At 32.7% G+C, this 18,276-nt stretch overlaps 2 protein-coding genes across 23 annotated transcripts in view; one reads left to right on the forward strand and one right to left on the reverse strand.

Moving 5' to 3' along the window:
- The window catches only part of LOC138936556 (uncharacterized), a 170,561-nt gene that overhangs the window by 49,798 nt on the left and 102,487 nt on the right, over positions 1-18,276 (reverse strand). The gene's annotated exons all lie outside the window — the stretch shown is intronic.
- On the forward strand, positions 1,584-17,334 carry B6 (pentraxin-related protein b6). Of its 2 annotated transcripts, XM_070301392.1 has the most exons (8): positions 1,584-1,630; positions 4,585-4,861; positions 9,434-9,539; positions 11,891-12,105; positions 14,386-14,485; positions 14,962-15,176; positions 15,495-15,842; positions 16,571-17,334. In XM_070301392.1, the coding sequence occupies exons 2-8, from the start codon at positions 4,610-4,612 to the stop codon at positions 16,946-16,948; spliced, it is 1,614 nt and encodes a 537-aa protein (XP_070157493.1). In that variant the 5' UTR covers positions 1,584-1,630; positions 4,585-4,609; the 3' UTR covers positions 16,949-17,334. The 2 variants fall into 2 exon arrangements, with proteins under 2 accessions (XP_070157493.1, XP_070157495.1); XM_070301394.1 differs by lacking the exons at positions 1,584-1,630; positions 4,585-4,861 and adding an exon at positions 9,339-9,363.

An 18,276-nucleotide genomic window follows, 5' to 3' on the forward strand; every position in this document is an offset into this window, starting at 1 on the left:
TGACCATCGTTTTAATTCATTTTAATGCGAGTGCTCCTTTAGTCGTAGAGATTCCGAGACAAATTTAAAACTAATTTTTCATCGAATTTAATGTTAAAAAAAGCTATTTTATTATGTCGAATAAGATTCGAACATATTATATTCTCGTCAATTGCATAACATATTCGATTGTATAATATCTGTTATACAAATTTTATTACATTTATGCGAGAGCCTTAGAAAGTTCAAATTAAGATGTCATCAATATTCACCAAAAAGAAATTGACTTCGTTAAGAAATCTATGGTTCAAGGAATTATCCGCTACAAACGTATGCAAATTACTGGCCAATGTGTATATCCGCTGTCATCTCCGATTACGCGAATTATTCAGGTAGTCGTCTTCGCATCGAACGCCTCTTTTAATTTCGCGAGTAAACGACGCTATAAAGGCTTCCGGCAATCAATGGAAATATGGCGAATATGGAAATAACTCGATAAACCTCGATAGCGGAAGGATCGCTGACACATAATACGCATATCGATCTATGTCATTTCAACGGGATTCAATAAACTGTTCACTGCCAGCGCGTTTCGCGCAAGCACCGTTATCTGCGTTATTATCTCTTCGATTGAAATTTACGTCACACACGAGCCTGTTATAACAGAACTCGATCTCATTCCCATCAAATTTGACAATTACACGCCACGTAACATATACGTAAAATACCGGAGAAAGTAAAAGCAAGGAGAAATGTATTCGTGTCTCTATATATGGGCTTACGCTAATATATACGTAATCGAAAAAGCGATCACCCCCTCATATATGGTATCTTATATATTGCCCCTCTTCAGTTTAATCTATTCAAATTTTAACACATTGCTTTATATACAATTAAACCTGTGAAATTAAACAAATAAAGCGATAAGTAGTAATAAAAAGTATATTGATATAATCTATTTTTAAATAATCGTTTAATTTCGGATAGTTTTAATTGTACATTAAGACAAAGTGTCGAAGTACTTTAGAAAATCGAAATCGATTGAACTCTACGCATTTGTACAATAATAATAATTAAATAGAAATAAATAATTACAAGATAATTTACGACATAGTGATCGTATTAGCTATAAATGTAATAAATGTCAAGTTGTTACGCTATATCATATTATACTTGCATATAGCTTATTGCATCAGTGTGCATTTAGGCTGAAGGCCAAGTGAGCCGATATTTATTTCAATCAATCAAGCTTGTACGTTTATTATACGTAGTAGAAAAAGAAATACCACAAAATATTAAATTACGGATAATAATGTAATAAATTAACAAAATAAAAATGAAAAAAAAAAAAGAAAAAAGAACTTAAAAAATTAAAAATTGATTTGTCTAATTTACGTATGATTCGCGCTCTCCATACGCGTATGAGCGAACGTACGATCGGATGTACAATACAACGTCTGACTACGTTGGGGAAGAGCGAGACAACAGGCTCGAAAACGAGGCAAATGGTGTATCAAACAACCAAGTAGAGGAAAGGTGTGTACCTTCTGCGAGCTTACCAGCTCAACGAGCGGACAGTTACCTTTCCGTTCTACGACCGCGAGGATCTACCTCCCTCCATATTGTAGAACTCGCTGATCGCTATCTCTAGGTGAGTTTTACGCGCGAATATAAATCTCGCGACTCTTAAAAGCAACATTAACAACATTAAGCGGATTATCGTCTAGTGTTCGATCTTTCGTGACGCTTAAAGCGCTTGAAAAAAATACTGTTTGTAGAATACAGAATTTGTGATTCGTTTTACGGATGTGTCTCTATCTATCTACTCGATTCTATTCGATTGAATTGTGGTAAGTTGTATAGTAGATAATTTTATAAATCGCTATATAAAACATGGAAGTCCTATAAATACAATATTTTCTGATATAATTATAAATCTTTTGATTTGTTTATTGATTTCGTTAATCAATTTCGCGATAATGATATTGCGTATTAGCCAGATGTAATAATGTTAATAACAATATACAGCTATATGTTACGTATCGTTTCTTTTGCAAAGAAGAAACTTATATACATTTGATGTCATATAAATCTGGCAGAAGATTGGCGTGATTCATGCTAAAGGATATTATAGTCGTTTCAACGTCGCTGGAATATTCAGGACACTGCATTTTAATTTTTGCTTCGATAGCTTTCACTGTTGATCGCAATTCGTTTGATCATGATAGTGTTACAAAGTAATCTACACTCTATACAGATACGTCAGAAGCTCTTATGACAAAGTGAAAAGTTGCATTAATGACTCCGTTGATGAGAATGATGCAGCTTACATAAGCATTAAAAAACAATGATACAAAGGGATAAATTTCCTCTCACACTTGTTAAACAGAAAGCATTATTATAGCGAATTATGCATAATGTTCAGTAATATTGTATATCTCAATGACTAAAATTTGAAATGTGCATTTTTTTCAAAAATAATAAACCGGTATTACTTAAAAAAGATTAATTAATGAATAATGCAAATAATATTAATAAATTTTCGAGTAATTATATAAAATTGTTAGCAAATTTGTAAAATTATTAAAACTATATCAAAGAACGGTTAGTATGAATTAAATATAATTACGCTATCAAATAAGAATTATTTTATACATGTATTATTAATATTTTTCTTACATAAAATAAACCTTTCATTATATTAATTTTAGAAACATTCTTATATAAAGATCTTGATATATTCTACTTATCGTTAGTGCCGCTTCAACTTCCAATTTCATATCATTTTGAATTTCTCACGGTTTTATATATAAGCATGAGAGGACTCATTTTTCATTTTTAAAAATGGGAATGAATTTTCTATATCGAATATGCAGATCTTTCGATGCCGGAAGCTAATCTGATTGATCTGTTGATTACATTTTGCTTCATTCCCGCGTTTGGGTTCCGTTAGTACTGCCGTTTGACATATATCTGGGTTTAGCCGTACCGGTTCACTTACGACCAAGGCAAGGTATAAAATTCGTCTCTGATTTCATTCAATGATATTAACAAGTAAAAGACCTTTTCACGTTTTTCGATTATTAATATATATGATTATTAATATTATTAATATTTATATGACAATAATAGGACATATTTTCATTACTCTTTATTCTAAGCTAAAGATAAATTTTAATTGAATTTCTTCATGCAATTATCAATAGCTCAAAATCTAAGAGTGTACTCTAGCGCAATGGCGATTAGTAATTAGAAAATTATTAACGCGTTATTAGATGCATGGCGAACTATTGCGAGAAACAACGAGATTTAATAGACGGTGACTTATATCAATCGTAAAATTCATTCCCGTTACTTCTTGACGCGATACAAATTTCACGTTTTTCGTACCAACTACCGTTTCCATCGACTTTACGATCGTGAGATAGATATTACATAAAACAGTGTGTCAGGAAGTGTGGTTCCGATATCGAAGTGTCTTGAAATATCTACTGACATAAATCTAAATAACAAAACAGAATTTTTGTATTTGCGGATACGAATAAATTGCATAAACACATTATTGTTAAAGATAATCCACTATGGAAAATATATTTAATTGAAAATTAAAATGCGAGATTATAAATAAAACGACTAAAATAGAATTATAAATAAATAAATAAATATTGAGATAATATTATTAGAGTTATTACGTTGCCAAAATTCAATTATGTACTTAGAAATTAATTATTAATTTCAAGAATAGGCATACTTAGCTAAAGGCACTATTTATCTGGGTATGCGAGAAGAAATGCAGAAAATATTTAATCGCAGTATTTACTTATATCTAGGTCTTAATCTTATCGCGAGGCCGTTTAGCGAGTCCTATCACGGCATCTCGAAGAGACGCTCGACATAACGAGATAAAAATATCGCGTCTTCTAGTACGCAAACAGTATGAAAAAAATAGCGATACTATCGTCGCGATCCTTGCATTCTTAAGCGATACGCAACGTTCGTTACGCTTGCCTGAATTAAATTTCGCAACGAAATGATGCTGTTGCGTGCGCGCCGTATTTTTTTCTGCATTATATTGTATCCAGCGAAGCACACAGCCGAGATGGGCTACGTTCCATCGGAATCCGATTCGACGTAACTTTCCCGGGATTTGTTTGCCTACACCGCAACAATGTAATATCGAGCAGTCGTAAACCCGCGATTATCATGAACCGAGGGAAAGAATCTACCGGCTGCGTAATACGCGTAATACCGCACGCATAAATTGCAATTTATTTGTGCAAATGTGCCTAGCATAGCAATCAATAATGTCAATTTTTGTCTCAAAAATATAGATGTAAATTATTTTTTTTTTTTTATCTTCAAATAATGCGATACACGTAAAAAAATTTTTTTACGAAAAAGATCGAAGAAATTCGTATAAAATATGAACATATCAAAAACCACATTTATTTCCGATGCATTATTTTTAAATAAAACAAAATAGACAAAACAGTTTGGAGCACAAAGAATTTATAAACGATTTCCAAAATGATTATCAAAATCAATTAGAAAAAAAAAAAAAAAAAAAAAAAAACTAAAAGGTTTGATCTGTCAACTTGCAAGTAGCTCGAGAGGAACGAGCCGCCCGACGATGACGTCGATCCTACTCGCGTACGCTACTCTCATTGCGTTTTCGTGCGTGGCGGAGGCGATCTCGTCGTCCTGGAGACCGATCCTGCCGGCCCATAACGTCGGCGCAGGTATATTGCATCAGGAGGCATCGATTTTCGAAAATGCGCCTACGCAGACGCTCTTCGACGTGGACAGCTCTTTGCTACTGGCACACGACCAAGAGAAATGTTCTCTTTACAAAGTCGCCATGACCCAGCAGTTGTATTTTGAGGTAGGTAGATTACCGAGTATGGCAATAGATTTTTATATCGTATATTTTTATATAGTAATTGTACCGATAAGTCAAAGTGTTTAAATGGAAGATATTCAAAAAAATTAGCGAATAATTATAAGAGAATTAATGACGTTATAATTAATATTTCGATCGAATAAAATATTCACTTATTAATAACTTGCTATATTGAAGTAACCAACGTTGACAGACGTTGGTAGAAAAGAATTGTGTACGTCGTATAACAAAATGTGAGACATTTCGAGTCACACATCAAGATTATGTATGTGGCACATGTATAAATATATATACATATGCAAGATGAGAATAATCATAGCGATTGAAGAATGGTCGATAAAGTCGCTCGCAGAATTTTTTCCTACTTGTTGTATAGAACAATGTTTGTTCTAGTTTCGCGATATCGATATTCTTGTATTCATGCATGTATATGGTATATTAGGAAATGTGAATTGCATTCGCTATTGTCGAATACAAATTGCTCTATCGATAGCGATTAGATATAATTGGAAACGCGTTGCTAATTATGGTACAATTTCGGGATCATCTGATATATCCCATAATTTGTAAGATGTGATTCCGTCATTACAAATTTTATTGAATAATTGCAGTGTATATCTATATATTATTGGATATACAGATATATGAATAAAGGATAATATATCCTATATAATATTTTTAATACATTAAAATTAATTATATTGTATAAAAAATACAATAATCTGAAATATTACAAATTGCAAATTTTATCAGTGGATTCATCGATAAATCTCAAGTTTCCATTGTAAAAAAAATATAACAAAGTATAAGTTCCTCTTAAATAAATTGCAAAAATTTATATAGCAATTTCCGCGGCACGGTGGCTATACTCTTCCTGATCCGCGTCTCGCGTCTAACTAAAGCTAACGGAATTTTTTCTGCCATTCATATGCTACGTGAAGCGCATTTTACGCTCGAGAGAAAGAGAGAAAGAGCATTGGCATTGCACTGATCAGAGGATTCGCGATGCAAGCGAAATGGCAACGAAAGTAGGAGAAAACACTCTCTCGAGATACCAAATCCCTCCGGGCGCAATCTCGAAACGAGTCCTGAATTTCTTACCGATGCGATCCGAAATGGCGAAATCGTTCATCGGTTTTAATTGGTTTACTTATCGTTAGTCTGTATATCGTAAGGTTCGTTAAAGACAGAATACATGAGCAATTTCGTCTTAAACTCATAATCGAGAAAGCGAACGTTCTAGGCAAATTATTTGCTCATCTGATACAGCAGCGGCAATATTTCTCGGTAATTTTTTTTTGCAACAACCGGAAAATAAATCGTAAGATCACAGAGACGTGATTAGCGAAAGTGAGTGAAGATAAATCCAGCAACAAAAAATTATTATTTAAACACATATTTAATAATTTTATAATTGCTATTAAATTTTTAACTATTAATCAAATATTAAACTATAATAATTGTATACTATAAATTTTTGAAATAATCGTTATTTCCATTATTTTTTTGATAGATCTAAATTTTAACGTTAAGAAATATTGCGATGTCACATTTTTACATTAATTAATATTCAGATTATGATTATACAACACATTTGATGAAGACAGTTTTGCTCTATCGAGTCATTGAATGGAAGACGTTTACTTGACACTTTAACGATCTTTCACGTTGCAAGTAATAGACTTGACTCAAAGAGAAAGGAAGTTAAACTATACCGGTTTATTCAGAGAATATACAACTGTATATATTTCCATTAAAAAATCTCTTATTAAAATCTTATGATATAATTTAATATAATTCTAATAAATCTCTAAAGAAACATTATAATTCAACATAGTCTTTATAATAATAATTTAATCAAATAGCGTTAAATAAGCTAAGAGACAGTGCACGATTCACAAAAATGAGAAAAATGTCAAAAATATAGGACTAAATTAAACTTTCGCGCAATCTACAATTGCAATTTTTGCGAGAATAATCTATCGATGCGATCGGCATGGCAAAATTGAACGCGATGGAAAGCGGGCAGAACGGATAGCACATTTTCTCTGTTCATCAAAATCCGTGCCAAGTAATATCATCGGAAGAGCATTTACACTGGACGTAAGAGAGCTGACAATGATTGCGCAGCTGCGAATACAGTAATGGGAAAGATGCTGTCGAAATTGCCGATCGTAAACGAGAGGATCCGCAAACAGAACAAAGACAGCCTCCTGTTTGTCGTATGACTTTCTACGATCGTTACATGCAATTATCTTCTTGCAACGCTCTCATGATGGTCGATAATATTAGCCGGGATATTAAGATCTCGGTGGCCGAAATAAATTTGTGGAAAAGCGATTTGCGAATAAATTATGCCGAGAAAATGGAATTCAATAGACATTTTCGCTAAAAATGGCAATCGAGTTAAATACACAAGAGCGGAAAAAATTGATTTTATTACGGAGGAAGCGTTTTCACAGAAAATATACCGCGTGTGTCTATGAGATTATAGTATCTCAAGGTAGATTGTTTTGGACAGTCTTTCTTCTCTAAGTAGATCTCAGCACTAACAAGAAACATTTATTTGAATAAATTAACATACAGAGATGAAGGATTCATTTTTAAAAAGAATCAATTTTTTCAATCTTTAAGTCAAAGTCAAGTTTTTCGACAACAATAAAGAAAGAGAATTTATGTTATTTTTACATTTTTATTTTATCTTCTTACGTAGAATCACTTTCCTTTCAATTATATCATGATTTCGAACACATTCTGCCAGTTATTTTTTTTTCTTTTGGATAATAATAATTTTTAATATTTATAAAGAGAAATCTATACACAAGCGTATAAATAATGGTGCGATGTCACAGTTTGGCGTGTCGATAAGTCATGTAAATCGCTGATACAAATCACTTTAATGCAAACACATGCAAGGACATTGAGCGAACGCTGGATATACGCGATTGAATATTTCATCCTGCTCGTCAAATTTACGAGATCCCCTCTTATCGTTAGAGATCGGTTGAAACATTACCCGTCAGGTCCTTATTCGACAAATGTAATGCGCGTTGACGCGTATATTTCTATAGTACTTAGTATAGTGAACGGCAAGTTTATGTGAGTTGACGACCGTAAAAGGAATTGGACGTGCAATCTCGACCGCAGTCGTTGCCACCGCGATTTTGCGGCCCGCTTTTGGCGAAATCCGCTCTCCATACAGAGCCCCTGTCAGAGAAATTACGCGCGCAAGAAACTATGCCTCTCTCGCGTCAATAACGCACGACGTAATCGATTTAACCGTGAATTCACGCAATCACTGTAGAAAAATCCTGTACTCTTACAGCTATTTCTCTAGGTGTCGAGTCACGCTTGCGTCGGCTTTTAATAGAATTTAGAATTTCCGTTTTAAAAATCTTTCGCGAATAATAGTGACATCCGAAGAAAAAAGCAGTTAAAAAAATTTGCATCTGATATTTTTTAAAGCATATTCTGAAAAGGTGGAAATGTAATCTGAGAAAAATGCTTCTTTGGAAGTAAAACAGAAACGTGGGGGAAAAAAAAAAATGTAATTTTATTTTCGTCGCAAAAAGCTTTTAAAAATATGATTGTATTGCGATGCACTATTGCATTCCTGCTTGGGAAAAAAAACACACACACACACACAAAACAAAACAAAACAAAAAAAAACGACACAAATAAAAAATTTTGCAAAATCTGTCAGTGACGAAAAAAATCAATGACAATACAAATAAATACAAGAAAACAAATAGAAATAACGTATTTGGAATTAAAATTATTATTTTTGTAACGGCACCGTATAGTTTCCCAATTTTTTAATTTAATATAATGTTTCAATTTTTATTATTCTGAAAAAAAAAAAATAAACTATATATTTTTATCTTCTATAATATCTTTTTCATAATTATTTTAATTTCATATACAATATTCATATGTAAATTCAATTGAGTGCCGGTATGTATTGTCATGACAACGGTCGATATAATCAATTGATACGTAAATGCAATAATTGTTGCAATTTCGTGTCACAAATTTAAAAATTATATATTTATAAAATTATGCTTGTGTGTGGCAATTAAGACACTTTTTCTTTTCCCATGTTTTTTTATATTATTTTTTCACTTGGAGAAACATTTCACTATTCGATTTGGTAAGATTATTTGACAGATCGTTTAATGCGAGGATGTAAACTCAAATGCCTATCAAATTTTAATTATCCACATTAAACAACAGATGTTGTCTCTTCTGTGATTGCTTGATTGCATCCATTCAAATGGATCCGAGGGAATGTTTACTCGCATAGACGAGCTTTACTTTAACGTGCGTTTTAGTGAGAGATCATATCGCGACGGAATCGATGCCGACGATTAATAATGTAAGATCCGATGTGATACGCGGAAACGCGCGCATCCGGTGATTAAATCATACGGAGCACATTAATCTTCGTTGTACACCAGAAGAATTGACAATTTAAATCGCGATGGGTACGAAATTAATGTCACCCGAGCATTCGCCGACGCGATCTAACGATCTATCTCTCTCATTCTGTTACAGTACATCCATTACAAGACAGATCTGCCAAACATGAAGGAGTTCACTCTCTGTATGTGGACGAAATTTTACAATCATTCCAACGATCATCCTCTGTTCTCTTACGCAGGTGAGTGCGCGCTGAAATTCATTTCTTTCTCCTTTCACCTTGTATCTTATTGTGAAATATATCGGATGTGAAAGCGAAAGTTCGCCACATTTATTGCCTAAAGTTCCGCATATTATGGCGTTAAAAATACAATTTGCATTGTGAATTAATTCCATCTCTAACTACAAGAGAACAAAAATATAGATTACTATTTGAAATCAACTTTTTTTTTTAGCAAAAATCAACAGTTGATCATTGTTTTATAGTTTGATTAAATCTGAAATAGATATTAAACATAAGATTGTTAAAATCAAATTTATTTGAAATACTTTCACATAGAAATTTTCGTGTAACGTTTTGGCATGTATAGAAATTTGTTATAATATAACTTCTGTTCAACGATAATAAAAATCTTTCCACTTGAACCACGTAAGGAAGAAAATCACCAATTTGTCATTTAATTACACGTGTCTCATTTATCTATAATTGAAAGATGATAAATATAAAGAAGAAAGATGAATGTTTTTTTTTTGCATTGAAAACTCGTTACCGTTATAAAAACGCTGTATAAACTTGCGGTTTTAAATTGTAGTGCAAACTGTGTGTTTGTTTAATAAATTTTACGCCGCCGTTTTTAATTTGCCGTTGACCTAGTTTCTCAGTAATTGTTTACTAACACAGCGGAAATTGTGGATAAGAAAATTTGCAAATGAACGGTTAGGTAAATTAAATTGTCAGCATTTGTAAAAATGAGCGATATGTCCATGATATTTATTGTAGATACTACGTACATATCCGAAAAATAACAAATGGCTATTTTTTTTTGTTTTTTAACGATCTCTCTAGCTATGTTAAAATATTGTCCAAATTATTACGAATAACATTTTCTATTTGCAGAGATATATTGTTTCCATCATGAAAATTTAAACATTATAAAGTTTGATATAAAATTCAAACATATATGTATAAATATTGATAATATCGATCACTTTTACGATATTTACATTTAATTGTACTTGTTGTTTTTATGAGTTTATTATAATCTATTATAGTAACGTATGATAATGTTTTTAATACAATAACGTAATTGTTTTTATGTATGATGAGTGTGAAATAGCATTTCATTAAAATGCTCTTATTAAATTCATACACTCTATGTGTGATTATAAACGATACAGCAAATAAAATTACGATAATATGATCTTTAAACGCGATTTAAACGCATAGAGACGCGGTGCAACGGTCTTAATCAGTCTCATTGCGTAATCGATTCCCACACAACATTCTTTCTTCTTGCAAATTAGTGATTTAACTTTATAAGTAACAGTCATGCAACAGACAGCCATCTCTCTCATGTCATGTTAAGAATCGATTTACGCTCGTGTATTATTATTCACGCGCGAACAATGATGTCGTCCGGCAATGTTTTCAATATGCAGTTTAGAAAGGTTCCACGCGGTTTGCAGTTTTTGTACGGTTGCGTTGTAGAAAGTTGCAAACGCACACCCGTACACATACAGATTGTTCTTTTCTTTCTTTTTTCCGTAGACGCGAGAGAACGTGACAATAGGCGGATATGTGCGGTGTCATAAATACACCAACAATAGGTCCCTCCCTTCGCTTGTGTCTAAAAAAAAATCTCTCGGCTTTTAGAATCAATAAATATAGTAGAAAAATGTACCATATATTATAGTATATAAAAAAATAAAAGTATCTTTCTCAATATACGCCATTAAAATTTTAATCTGCAAGTAATTTTTTTATATTTTTTAAAACAGTTAAATTGATTTGTAATAATCTAAGTAAGAAAAATCGATTATATTATAACTCGATAAATAAGATGGAATAGGGAACTTTATAAAATGTCGAGTTAGAAGTTATAGACATGAGCTCTTTAAACTTGTTATGTAATACAACAAGTTAATAATTCTGGAAGCGTAGATTATAAAAAAATTTATTAAAATATCGTAATATATAGAAAATAATTATATCTAATAAACTGTTATTGTGTTAAGTATCGGAAAAATTATTAATGTTGAGATTAATTAAAAATGACTTTAAAACAGTGAATAAAGATATAACAATCTAGTATTAATTTTTAATTTGTTAATAAATTCATAAAATTTATAAAATACGAATGCAAAAAGCTCTTGTACAATATATTCCCACTCGATTGTTTATAGCGCGAAAGCATTCAAAAATATCAAATGCGGATTCTACATTTGAAACTGTCAAAATCTGCACTGCTGATTCTATTAGGTATTTCACCCGTTATCGTGTAATAGGGATGTTGCATCTATTCTACTTGTGCACAAGAATCCTCTGTCTCTTTCCCTTTCTCATACGAGTTAATTCTCGCCCTCGACTTCCAGTCAGTGATCAACCACGAGGAATACTGTCGTGGGTCGCAAACACAGCGAGAAGTTCGTACTACATGCTTAACGTCAACGGTCACAACTTGTACAGATTGAATTATCCGTTGAGACTTAACAAGTGGTACCACTCCTGCCAGAGCTGGAACGGTCGTACCGGGGAATGGCAGATCTGGGTCAACGATGAGCGCGTAGGTCGCGGGTTCAACAACAGGGTAAGCACGACTTTATGTTGCCTTTGACCCTACTGCACATACTTAGATAGATAGACGTATAAAAAATTCCGAAATTGGCGAAAAGCGAATAATTCAATTTTTCAAATTTCAACATTTGATCATTTTATTCAACAGAAAACTTCAAAAATTAAAATTATACTTCTTGTTGCGTAATCGTGGCGCATTGTTCTTGGCGTTCTAATAAAAAAATTGAAACAAATATTTCTTTCGTGTTCGAATCAAACTTTATTATCGTGCCACTAATCGCTCCCTCGTGTTTTCTCATTTTTTGGAATCTAAAATAATCGTTCTTTTTCGTTTATGCAGCTCTAAGGATATTAATATTCATTTAGCCTTCATTAAAATGCGCATTATGCCATTTTTTCAGTTTTCTTGGCGCGATATGCATTCTTTTGTGACCTGCTTTTTTGCTTTTTGTCAGATATAACAAAAAATGGACAAGTCTCGCGAAATTCAACAGATACCTAAAATCCTACTGTAAAAACGATGACAATTAATTTATTATAATGCAGCAGTGCAAACTTGATGAATTATAAAGCGCGATTGTTATATATAATCGTTCAAAAATAATAAATATTCAACTTAATAGACATGCTGTAACTTAATATACAAAAAAGCTACAAACGATTATTCTTGGGAAGATGCGTCCGACCACACACGTGGTTCTACTACTAGGATGGAAAAAAAAAACTACCGTAGCTATTAATTTCGAGCTATTAATCTTCTAGCTACTAATTAACTTCCCGGTTTTATCTAATTTTTCAAATTTTTTTATGTAATATAAAAAATATTTTTAAGTGTTAAAGAAATATTAAAAGAGAGTTTTAAAAATGATGACATATTATAATTGCGTTAAAACAAAACGATTTATTGAAATAAACAATCTTATTATATTATGGTACTTGGTATTGTTTGCGTTAAAGTATGTATGTTGCAAAATTTTATAGAAAATATGCATTGTTTCTCTTGCAAGTTATATACAATAATTCAAGAATTCTTAATTTTGTATAAGTAAAAATATCCGTTTTAAATTCTTGCAAAACAGAGATGCACTTTATTGTGCGCGATTTCACATATCGTAATATAATTTATTATCATTCCGCAAATTTTTGGCGCGAATTGCGTACGTATTAGAGTAGAGGAAGAGAAATATTCATAAGCCACGTGACATGAGAAGACATGTCCTGTTTCGTATAAGGGTACCGTTGCATAAGGCCGTCCCACATTGCAGTTTTCTCAATTATCGTTTATGTTAAACGCGCTAGGAATTTCTTAAACGAGCGTACTTCCGGCATTTTCTGTACACGAGTCACGTTTAGTCGTGCCTTTCCCACGCGAAAGTTGAGTGCACTGTCATCGCGGTTTTGTTATACTTAATGTGTGCTTTTGGTTGGACGACACTTGCACACTTGCTCACCAAGTGCATAATATAATACATTCATAGAAATGCAATATGTCAAGAAAAATGTATCTATCTTTAAGACGTTTGTTTATAGAAATTTCCTTCATTTCTATTCGAATCTATTAATACTATAGAAATTTAGTTGAATATATTTTATAAACATATATATCACAATAAATACGATATCTTTTACGTGATATAATATTATAATTAAGAAAAATGACAAGAGTAGTTATATATTTTGAAGAAAATATTGAGTCGAACGGAAAGTTTGTGCCGTTTTTTCGGTCTTCATCGGTTGGTAAAAAACGGAACAAACTTTCCGTTTAACTCAAAAGTGATTTTTATACCGATGTAAAATTAGATAAATAAAGTTATAATAATCAAGACGACGGCATCCTGCATTCAGATTGCGTTGAACAGAAACGAAATGGCGAAAGAATGGACGGCGAAATAGAATAAACGGGAAATGGAAAAAGTATAGAATTCCATATATCGCGATATTCTCGTCCGAGGATACCAAGGTTACTTTCAAATAAAAAAGCACAGAAACCAATTAAAATTTTCATATGGCGTGGTGCGCGTGACTGCGGATGCGCAATCTATCCGCACATAGGGAACGCAAAATCCGAGGCTTTTATATATTCTATTTACGTCAGTAGTTTATATATCGCAAATGTTTGCGTTTTTTCTTCAGCAATCGATTAAATCACTGTTGGATCAAACTGTATTTTCAGATTAAAATTACACGCGTGTTAGTTTAATAAGTAAAAAGGCGGTTATCGGAAAATACTCTTTAGATTTTTTTGTTCTATCCATTATGCGAAAAAAAAATTGTATTGTTGTGCTTATTCCAGCTGGTCGGGCACGTTATCAAAGGCGGTGGAATTGCCATTTCCGGACAACAGCAACGACAACTGGGCGGTGGTTTCTTAGAGGGTGAAGGCGCGCCACCGGGTAAAAATATTTTTACATTATATCATTAATTTTAAAATAAAAAGACAAATGTTACTTTTTCTTAAAAACACAGGTTAATTATCCATATATATATATATAATGTTAAATGTAAACAGTTTCTTCACATGTGTGTCTCTAAGCGTTGTATCTTCTTTATCGAGATTATTATTGATTGAATTTGAATATATTTGAGTTTCCTTTATATTTTTAACATTCTTAGTTAAATCAATTTTCCGATATATTTTTACATAGGTAAAAATTTTGTTTAATATATTTTTATCATATATATACAATTTAAAAATACAGATATATTCTGAAAAAAAAAAAAAAAAAAAATTGTTTATGCTGCCAAAGTTAAAATTTAAAATATATATATAATTTACTTGTAATTTAAATATGAAAGGTGAAAACCTATTATTGCTTTAAGAAATGTTATAGCATGTCTTAAGATGATAATGGAAAAGATTTTTCTCCAGGTTCCGGCGGTTATTTAGGAGAATTGACAATGGTACAGCTGTACAACGTAGCGCTGACCGCGGGAAAGGCGCACAAGGATCACAAGCACCATCACGTCCATCATTACGAACACGATACGAGTAATAACATACCGAGGACCACCACGCAAGCACCTGTAACCGGACCATCTTTGCCAGCGCATCCCTTCCTCACTGGTGGACAGATCAATACACAAGTACAATTACGTTCTCTCACTTTGTTACATCTGAGAGTGCGCGTGTGCCGTGTCATCGAGCTAATTATCTTCCCACCGCTCCTTAATTAGCGTCACTGTAAACAACGCGGAGGCGTCTAAAAGAGGCGTCTATGAAGCATCTGAAAAATTAGGACGTCTCGTAGGATGTTTATATGCTTCTTGAAGCTTTTATAATTTCTTTGTTCAGATACCTTTTAAACGTCATACGTGTTATTTGAACCGCCTCTTTATCTTCTCCTACGTATTGCTACGCTCGATCAAGCATGAATATGTCATGCGTGCGAACAAATGTTCCAGGTGAAGATCAATCCAGGAGCAACGATTCAGATCGTACAAAACGGCCTAACCATTCGTCATCCAGCATTACCACCGGCACCGGAATCGCCCCCGCAACCGCTTCCGCCTTTGAATCTCGATATTTTCTCAACAGCCTTTCCGCCTTCACCGACACAATTCATCAGTCCATCACAGTCATCGATTTTCGCAGACGGGTTCTATCGTAATCTCTTTAAGAGGGAGAAAAATGACTCGAAGAAGCGAAACATTAAGAATGAAACAGTAATATCGAGTTTGATCGAATCGGAGAAATTAATTGCAAAAAGAGATACCGATGAAATTTCGAAAACTAATAGTTCCAATGGCAAGGTAAGCACAATTAAATTCGAAATTAATTTTCTATATGTGGTGCCGATTATAAAGAATGAAAACGTTCTAATAAGACATTCTCTACAATTTCTAGCACTTTATTTATATATATATTTTGCTTTCAATGTCTTATTTCATAGTATATTTTGCTTTGTTTTAATTGGAAGACACTAATAGCTTAAACATCTATTCGTTCGTAAAAATCTCTAACAGTAAAAAGAATTTTCTTCAGCGAGCATCAAATTGTAAGTTCCTACAGTTTCCGATCTATTTGACGTAGAAAATTAAAAGATTACAGTATGAATTAGACTGGAAATAATTTAACATCGGTGAATGCATTCGACTTGCTTGCACAAAAATTCTGAGATTTTTCATTGTATTGCCTTGAGAATATTCGCCGCGCATTTAATAACTTTTGCATTTTCAAGTAAATTTCCACAGTTCGAAAGATTTGTATTGCGTTACAAAGATCATTTACTTAATAAGTTTATATCATTTTATAATGTTATTCCATTTTAATCTTTTCGTTTTCTATAAAAGTGTCCGATTAAAATTTACTCAAAAAAACCTTCTGGAAATTGCTTTAAGAGAGAAAGAGAGAGAGAGAGAGAGAGAGAGAAAGAAAAAAAATCTATTCCTATTATTAATATATAGGAATATATGTACATGTTTTAAATTTATTAAATCGATAGCACATATAACGCGCGTTTCATTCCTCGAACTTTCAGGTATCTTTCGTGCCAAAGTTAGAAATCGTGGATGACAAGAAATTAAGAAAACGCGAAGTCGAGAAGAAGAAGAAGCGAGGACTGTTGCAACTGAGTGACGGATCGATTTTCGACGACGGATATTCCATTCCTCAAGGTTTGGACAACGACTACTTCACGGGATTAACGAGTTTCGGATTGCAATTGACGAAGGATACGAGCGAAGAGGACGAACGAGAACCCGCCGAAGGCGAGGTCAGACAAGTGATGGACATTTGCGACGGCTGCGCCGAGGAACCGTTCGAAAAGGCGTTAGTCATGGGCTGGAGAACGGTGCCCAAGAAGCTCTATTCTGGAGCGTTTTACATGCCAGCCACACCGATGTGTAAAGCGTTCTAAATCTCTTCACCGACCATGAGTCAGTGAGCGCAAAATGACATTTAAAAACGTTTCGCGTGAATTCTCAGGGGTGCATCCGCGAAAGACTGCGCTGATAACGACGATAGCGCTTTGTTAAACGGTCGACGAAAGACCGACGAAACATTCCCAGGTATCCCACGCCATGTTTAGATTGACGAGTATCTTTAGTCGTTACGAGCAAAGATATTTGTCACTCGAGTTTTTTGATTTATTTTTCGCTGTTCATTAATTTCTTTTCACGTATACATTATTTTCTGGCGATGAATCGTTATTTTTCTCTATGTTATATTTGTAAACGTTGGCATTTATGAACATTTAAAGATGCCAAGAACATTGCCATGAAAAAACTTGTGCGTGATAATATCTTGCCGATCATATTTATTTGCAATTCCTATCTAACTAATTATATGACATTAAAAACTAACTATATAAATTCCACAATTATTTGTGTGCGACGAGTTTTGTATCAATTGTAACAAGAAGAATTATTGCAATCTTTGTTAAATATAAAGAGAAATATGTTAATAAATAATTTATAATAACTATATGACATAAAAAAGTTCAAAAATGAAAAATGTTTTTGTAATATTTAAATATATACAATAATATAAAGAGTAAAAAAAATTCACATTTTTTTTTAAAGATTAGTTAAAAAATGGCTACAAGTTTTTTGTTAGTATTGTTACATGTGACCGAAGACTTTTCTAATGAAATAAAGGTCCCGATAATTCATATGTAAAAGTATATATATAGAATTTAATTAAGAGAAATTCCATTAGTGAAATGTATACATAGTCGGCGTAATAGGACAATATTAGCTTGTAAGTTCATGAATAATAACGATCGTTCTTAACAGAATACTCATCATGGTTTTAAAGTGCGTCCTGATCGATTGACCTCGGCGAGACGAAGGAGAATTTAATTGCGTAACGGAAACCGCCTTGATCGATCGGCGACATACGCCTCGGTCGCCTAAGCTCAAGATTTAGCCCTACTGATATGTTTGCGTACATGTGACGTAGATATGCCGAATAAACTTTTATAAACTTTTACGAAATAAAGTTGTATTATGTTCCATTTAATTCGATCTTATAAACCAATTTTTTAACATAAAGCAAAATATATTTCTTAATTAAAATCAGCAATTTTTGACTGATCATATTTCACATACCTTATGATTAATAGTTATCTTGAGATTTTTGAGATCTTGAACAAAATATCAGATTTTTCTATATGTCAAAATTTATATATATATTATCTTTGCTTTGGGAAAAAAAAAAAAAAAAAAAAAAAAATCATGTCTTTTA

Source organism: Polyergus mexicanus, unplaced genomic scaffold (genome assembly GCF_030449975.1).
Source record: "Polyergus mexicanus isolate NDT 795.1 unplaced genomic scaffold, iyPolMexi1.0 SCAF_9, whole genome shotgun sequence".
NCBI lineage: Eukaryota > Metazoa > Arthropoda > Insecta > Hymenoptera > Formicidae > Polyergus > Polyergus mexicanus.